The sequence below is a fragment of the Oncorhynchus gorbuscha genome, linkage group LG23 (genome assembly GCF_021184085.1).
Source record: "Oncorhynchus gorbuscha isolate QuinsamMale2020 ecotype Even-year linkage group LG23, OgorEven_v1.0, whole genome shotgun sequence".
Lineage (NCBI taxonomy): Eukaryota > Metazoa > Chordata > Actinopteri > Salmoniformes > Salmonidae > Oncorhynchus > Oncorhynchus gorbuscha.
The window spans coordinates 30,507,132-30,514,631 of NC_060195.1; the positions used below are offsets into that span (position 1 = coordinate 30,507,132).

Consider the following 7,500-nt stretch of genomic DNA (forward strand, 5'->3'; position numbering starts at 1 on the left):
AAAACCCCAAACAGCAAGCAATGCAGGTGTAGAAGCACGGCGGCTAGGAAAATCTCCCTTGAAAGGCCAGAACCTAAGAAGAAACTTAGAGAGGAACCAGGCTATGAGGGGTGGCCAGTCCTCGTCTGGCTGTGCCGGATGGGGATTATAACAGAACATGGCCAAGATGTTCAAATGTTCATAAATGACCAGCATGGTCAAATAATAGGCCTGGGACAGGTAGCACGTCCGGTGAACAGGTCAGGATTCCATAGCCGCAGGCAGAACAGTTGAAACTGGAGCGGCAGCACGGCCAGGTGGACTGGGGACAGTAAGGAGTCATCATGCCAGGTAGTCCTGAGGCATGGTCCTAGGGCTCAGGTCCTCCGAGAGAGAGAAAGAAAGAGAGCATACTTAAATTCACACAGGACACCGGATAAGACAGGAGAAGTACTCCAGATATAACAAACTGACCCTAGCCCCCCGACACACAAACTACTGCAGCATAAATACTGGAGGCTGAGACAGTGTGGCCCCATCCGATGATACCCCCCCGGACAGGGCCAAACACGAAGGTTCGATCATAGTTCGATCATTTTAACCTCCTCCAGTCCAATCAAACTTAGTTCGATCATTTTAACCTCCTCTAGTCCAATCAAACTTTATGTAAGGTGTCATTTCAAAGCATCTCCACACATCTTACAAATTACGATCTAGACAGGAAATATTCTCTGTCGTTTCCTGTAAGCCTTTCCATGCTGAAAGCTGAATGTATGAGTGTTTATGAATGTGTGTTTGAGTGTCTATGAATGAGTGTGTATGCTTATGTGTGTTGGTGGTGTGTATAGCTCTGTGTGTTGGTGGTGTGTATAGCTCTGTGTGTAGCTCTGTGATGATGGTGTGTATAGCCTGTGTGTTGGTGGTGGTGTGTAGCTCTGTGTGTTGGTGCTGTGTATAGCTTTGTGTGCTGGTGGTGGTGTGTGTAGCTATGTGCGCTGGTGGTGGTGTGTGTAGCTGTGTGTGGTGGAGGTGGGGTGTCTGTACTGGAGGTGGTGTGTGTGTCTCTGTGCTGGAGGTGGTGTGTGTGTTTCTGTGTGCTGGAGGTGGTGTGTGTGTCTCTGTGTGCTGAGGGTGGTGTGTGTGTGTCTCTGTGTACTGGAGGTGGTGTGTGTGTGTCTCTGTGTACTGGAGGTGGTGTGTGTGTGGCTCTGTGCTGGGGGTGGTGTGTGTAGCTCTGTGTGCTGGGGGTGGTGTGTGTAGCTCTGTGTGCTGGGGGTGTTGTGTGTCTCTGTGTGCTGGGGGTGGTGTGTGTAGCTCTGTGTGCTGGGGGTGGTGTGTGTCTCTGTGCTGGAGGTGGTGTGTGTGTGTCTCTGTGTGCTGGAGGTGTTGTGTGTGTCTCTGTGTGCTGGAGGTGTTGTGTGTGTCTCTGCTGGAGGTGGTGTGTGTGTCTCTGTGCTGGAGGTGGTGTGTGTAGCTCTGTGTGCTGGAGGTGGTGAATGTAGCTATGTGCTGGGGGTGGTGAATGTAGCTATGTGCTGGGGGTGGTGAGTGGCTCTGTGTGCTGGGGGTGGTGAGTGGCTCTGTGTGCTGGGGTGGTGAGTGGCTCTGTGTGCTGGGGTGGTGTGTGGCTCTGTGTGCTGGGGGTGGTGAGTGGCTCTGTGTGCTGGGGGTGGTGAGTGGCTCTGTGTGCTGGGGGTGGTGAGTGTAGCTCTGTGCTGGGGGTGGTGTGTGTAGCTCTGTGTGCTGGGGGTGGTAAGTGGCTCTGTGTGCTGGGGGTGGTGAGTGTAGCTCTGTGCTGGGGGTGGTGTGTGTAGCTCTGTGTGCTGGGGGTGGTGTGTGGCTCTGTGTGCTGGGGGGTGGTGAGTGTAGCTCTGTGTGCTGGGGGTGGCGTGTGTAGCTCTGTGTGCTGGGGGTGATGTGTGTCTCTGTGCTGGGGGTGGTGTGTGTAGCTCTGTGTGCTGGGGGTGGTGTGTGTAGCTCTGTGTGCTGGGGGTGATGTGTGTCTCTGTGCTGGGGGTGGTGTGTGTAGCTCTGTGTGCTGGGGGTGGTGTGTGTAGCTCTGTGTGCTGGGGGTGGTGAATGTAGCTCTGTGCTGGGGGTGGTGAGTGTAGCTCTGTGTGCTGGGGGTGGTGTGTGTGTCTCTGTGTTGCCAGGCTGTGCACTCCTTAATACTGTACCTCACAGCTTTGTGGCCAGTGCTAAAGAGCAACATGAGAAGTTGGACATGATGCATAAGAACATGGAGAAGCAGTACTCCGACCTGGGGAACTACTTTGTGTTCGACCCTCGCAAGATTTCTGTCGAAGAGTTCTTCGGTGACCTCAACAACTTCAAGAACATGTTCCAGGTGAGTTTGAGCATTGGCAACCTGAAGGCAGAAAACAGAACGTGCTCCCACCTCATTACACACAAGTTAATGATAAACACATGTTCTCCTCACCTGTTTGTCTAAATGACATTGACTGTTAGTGGGAAGGTACCGTCTACATGTATTCCTTATCAGTTAGTGCCATGTAGTACTAGGTAATACCAGGTAGTTCTGTTATTGTCTTTTAGTATCTGTTAGTGTCTGTTAGTATAAGTATCAGGTAGTTCCAGGTAAATAATTTTATCAGTTTGTTCCAGGTAAATCAGTTAGTATCAGTTAGTATTAGTATCAGGTAGTACCAGGTATATCATTTTATATCAGTTAGTATCAGGTAGTACCAGGTAGTTCATATAGTATTAGGTAGTATTCGTACCAGGTAAATCAAATGTTATTTGTCACATGCGCCGAATACAACAGGTGTAATAGACCTTACAGTGAAATGCTGAATACAACAGCTGTAGTAGACCTTACAGTGAAATGCTGAATACAACAGGTAGACCTTACACTGAAATGCTGAATACAACAGGTGTAATAGACCTTACAGTGAAATGCTGAATACAACAGGTGTAATAGACCTTACAGTGAAATGCTGAATACAACAGGTGTAGTAGACCTTACAGTGAAATGCTGAATACAACAGGTGTAATAGACCTTACAGTGAAATGCTGAGTAGTAGACCTTACAGTGAAATGCTGAATACAACAGGTGTAGTAGACCTTACAGTGAAATGCTGAATACAACAGGTGTAATAGACCTTACAGTGAAATGCTGAATACAACAGACCTTACAGTGAAATGCTGAATACAACAGGTGTAATAGACCTTACAGTGAAATGCTGAATACAACAGGTGTAGTAGACCTTACAGTGAAATGCTGAATGCAACAGGTGTAATAGACCTTACAGTGAAATGCTGAATACAACAGGTGTAGTAGACCTTACAGTGAAATGCTGAATACAACAGGTGTAGTAACAGGTAGTATCAGGTAGTGTTAGTACCAGGTAGTATCATGTAGTGTTAGTACCAGGTAGTATCAGGTAGTGTTAGTACCAGGTAGTGTTAGTACCAGGTAGTATCAGGTAGTGTTAGTACCAGGTAGTATCAGGTAGTGTTAGTACCAGGTAGTATCAGGTAGTGTTAGTACCAGGTAGTGTTAGTATCAGGTAGTATCAGGTAGTATTAGTATCAGGTAGTGGTTATTACCAGGTAGTATCAACTAGTGTTAGTACCAGGTAGTATCAGGTAGTATTAGTAACAGGTAGTATCAGGTAGTGTTAGTACCAGGTAGTATCAGGTAGTGTTAGTACCAGGTAGTATCAGGTAGTGTTAGTACCGGTAGTATCAGGTAGTGTTAGTACCGGGTAGTATCAGGTAGTGTTAGTATCAGGTAGTGTTAGTATCAGGTAGTATCAGGTAGTGTTAGTACCGGTAGTATCAGGTAGTGTTAGTACCGGTAGTATCAGGTAGTGTTAGTACCAGGTAGTATCAGGTAGTGTTAGTATCAGGTAGTATTAGTATCAGGTAGTGGTTATTACCAGGTAGTATCAGGTAGTGTTAGTACCAGGTAGTATCAGGTAGTGTTAGTAACAGGTAGTATCAGGTAGTGTTAGTACCAGGTAGTATCAGGTAGTATTAGTATCGGGTAGTATCAGGTAGTGTTAGTACCGGGTAGTATCAAATCAAATTCAAATCAAATCAAATTTATTTATATAGCCCTTAGTACATCAGCTGATATCTCAAAGTGCTGTACAGAAACCCAGCCTAAAACCCCAAACAGCAAACAATGCAGGTGTAAAAGCACGGTGGCTAGGAAAAACTCCTAGAAAGGCCAAAACCTAGGAAGAAACCTAGAGAGGAACCGGGCTATGTGGGGTGGCCAGTCCTCTTCTGGCTGTGCCGGGTAGAGATTATAACAGAAAATGACCAAGATGTTCAAATGTTCATAAATGACCAGCATGGTCAAATAATAAGGCAGAACAGTTGAAACTGGAGCAGCAGCACAGTCAGGTGGACTGGGGACAGCAAGGAGCCATCATGTCAGGTAGTCCTGGGGCACGGTCCTAGGGCTCAGGTCCTCCGAGAGAGAGAAAGAAAGAGAGAATTAGAGAGAGCATATGTGGGGTGGCCAGTCCTCTTCTGGCTGTGCCGGGTGGAGATTATAACAGAACGTGGCCAAGATGTTCAAATGTTCATAAATGACCAGCATGGTTGAATAATAGTAAGGCAGAACAGTTGAAACTGGAGCAGGAGCATGGCCAGGTGGACTGGGGACAGCAAGGAGTCCTCATGTCAGGTAGTCCTGGGACATGGTCCTAGGGCCCAGGCCAGTTGAAACTGGAGCAGCAGCATGGCCAGGTGGACTGGGGACAGCAAGGAGTCATCATGTCAGGTAGTCCTGGGGCATGGTTCTAGGGCTCAGGTCCTCCGAGAGAGAGAAAGAAGGAGAGAAGGAGAGAATTAGAGAACGCACACTTAGATTTACACAGGACACCGAATAGGACAGGAGAAGTACTCCAGATAAACAAACTGACCCTAGCCCCCCGACACATAAACTACTGCAGCATAAATACTGGAGGCTGAGACTAACACTACCTGATACTATCAGGTAGTGTTAGTACCGGTAGTATCAGGTAGTGTTAGTACCAGGTAGTATCAGGTAGTGTTAGTACCAGGTAGTATCAGGTAGTGTTAGTACCAGGTAGTATCAGGTAGTGTTAGTACCAGGTAGTATCAGGTAGTGTTAGTACCAGGTAGTATCAGGTAGTGTTAGTACCAGGTAGTATCAGGTAGTGTTAGTACCATATAGTATCAGGTAGTGTTAGTACCAGGTAGTATCAGGTAGTGTTAGTACCAGGTAGTATCAGGTAGTGTTAGTACCAGGTAATATCAGGTAGTGTTAGTACCAGGTAGTATCAGGTAGTGTTAGTACCAGGTAGTATCAGGTAGTGTTAGTACCAGGTAGTATCAGGTAGTGTTAGTACCAGGTAGTATCAGGTAGTGTTAGTACCAGGTAGTGTTAGTATCAGGTAGTATCAGGTAGTATTAGTATCAGGTAGTGGTTATTACCAGGTAGTATCAGGTAGTGTTAGTACCGGGTAGTATCAGGTAGTGTTAGTACCGGGTAGTATCAGGTAGTGTTAGTACCGGGTAGTATCAGGTTGTGTTAGTAACGGGTAGTATCAGGTTGTGTTAGTAACGGGTAGTATCAGGTAGTGTTAGTAACAGGTAGTATCAGGTAGTGTTAGTACCAGGTAGTATCAGGTAGTGTTAGTACCAGGTAGTATCAGGTAGTGTTAGTACCAGGTAGTATCAGGTAGTGTTAGTACCAGGTAGTATCAGGTAGTGTTATTACCAGGTAGTATCAGGTAGTGTTAGTATCAGGTAGTATCAGGTAGTATTAGTATCAGGTAGTGGTTATTACCAGGTAGTATCAGGTAGTGTTAGTACCAGGTAGTATCAGGTAGTGTTAGTAACAGGTAGTATCAGGTAGTGTTAGTACCAGGTAGTATCAGGTAGTATTAGTATCAGGTAGTATCAGGTAGTGTTAGTACCAGGTAGTATCAGGTAGTATTAGTAACAGGTAGTATCAGGTAGTGTTAGTACCAGGTAGTATCAGGTAGTGTTAGTACCAGGTAGTATCAGGTAGTGTTAGTACCGGGTAGTATCAGGTAGTGTTAGTATCAGGTAGTATCAGGTAGTGGTTATTACCAGGTAGTATCAGGTAGTGTTAGTACCAGGTAGTATCAGGTAGTATTAGTAACAGGTAGTATCAGGTAGTGTTAGTACCAGGTAGTATCAGGTAGTGTTAGTATCAGGTAGTGTTATTACCAGGTAGTATCAGGTAGTGTTAGTATCAGGTAGTATCAGGTAGTATTAGTATCAGGTAGTGGTTATTACCAGGTAGTATCAGGTAGTGTTAGTACCAGGTAGTATCAGGTAGTGTTAGTAACAGGTAGTATCAGGTAGTGTTAGTACCAGGTAGTATCAGGTAGTATTAGTATCAGGTAGTATCAGGTAGTGTTAGTATCAGGTAGTATCAGGTAGTGTTAGTACCAGGTAGTATCAGGTAGTGTTAGTACCAGGTAGTATCAGGTAGTGTTAATAACAGGTAGTATCAGGTAGTGTTAGTACCAGGTAGTATCAGGTAGTATTAGTATCAGGTAGTATCAGGTAGTGTTAGTACCAGGTAGGGACCACCCATAGTAGAATGTATGCACACATGACTGTAAGTCGCTTTGGATAAAAGCGTCTGCTAAATGGCATATATTACAATATATTAGTATCAGGTAGTATTAGTAACAGGTAGTATCAGGTAGTGTTAGTACCAGGTAGTATCAGGTAGTGTTAGTACCGGTAGTATCAGGTAGTGTTAGTAACGGTAGTATCAGGTAGTGTTAGTAACGGGTAGTATCAGGTAGTGTTAGTACCGGGTAGTATCAGGTAGTGTTAGTACCGGGTAGTATCAGGTAGTGTTAGTAAGAGGGTAGTATCAGGTAGTGTTAGTAACGGGTAGTATCAGGTAGTGTTAGTACCGGGTAGTATCGGGTAGTGTTCGTAACAGGTAGTGTCAGGTAGTGTTAGTACCAGGTAGTATCAGGTAGTATTAGTACCAGGGTCAGTGAGAAGTGGTATTATCCAGTAGTATCAGGTATTGTTATTACAAAGTGTATCAGTTAGTATTAGTATCAGGTAGTATTACCAGGTAGTGTTATTACCAGGTTATATCAGTTAGTATTAGTATCAGGTAGTATTACCAGGTAGTGTTATTACCAGGTTATATCAGTTAGTATTAGTATCAGGTCGTGTTATTTCCAGGTAGTATCAGGTAGTGTTATTACCAGGTAGTATCAGGTAGTGTTATTACCAGGTAGTATCAGGTAGTGTTATTACCAGGTAGTATAATTTAGTGTTATTACCAGGTAGTATCATTTAGTGTTATTACCAGGTATTATCATTTAGTGTTATTTCCAGGTAGTATCAGGTAGTGTTATTACCAGGTTATATCAGTTATTATTAGTATGAGGTAGTGTTATTACCAGGTAGTATCAGTTGGTATTAGTACCAGGTAGTGTTATTACAGATGCTGGTTATCTTGTTTTGCTGGCTGTTGTTTTGCTGTTTATCTTGGCAGAGGGCCAACTATTGTTTCTCAGT

At 44.9% G+C, this 7,500-nt stretch overlaps 1 protein-coding gene across 1 annotated transcript in view; it reads left to right on the forward strand.

Moving 5' to 3' along the window:
* Positions 1 to 7,500, forward strand: part of LOC124010595 (protein diaphanous homolog 1-like) — a 195,305-nt gene that overhangs the window by 157,891 nt on the left and 29,914 nt on the right. The window contains 1 exon segment of the mRNA XM_046323243.1: positions 2,162 to 2,326. Within this exon segment, the coding sequence (XP_046179199.1) occupies positions 2,162 to 2,326 (165 nt within the window).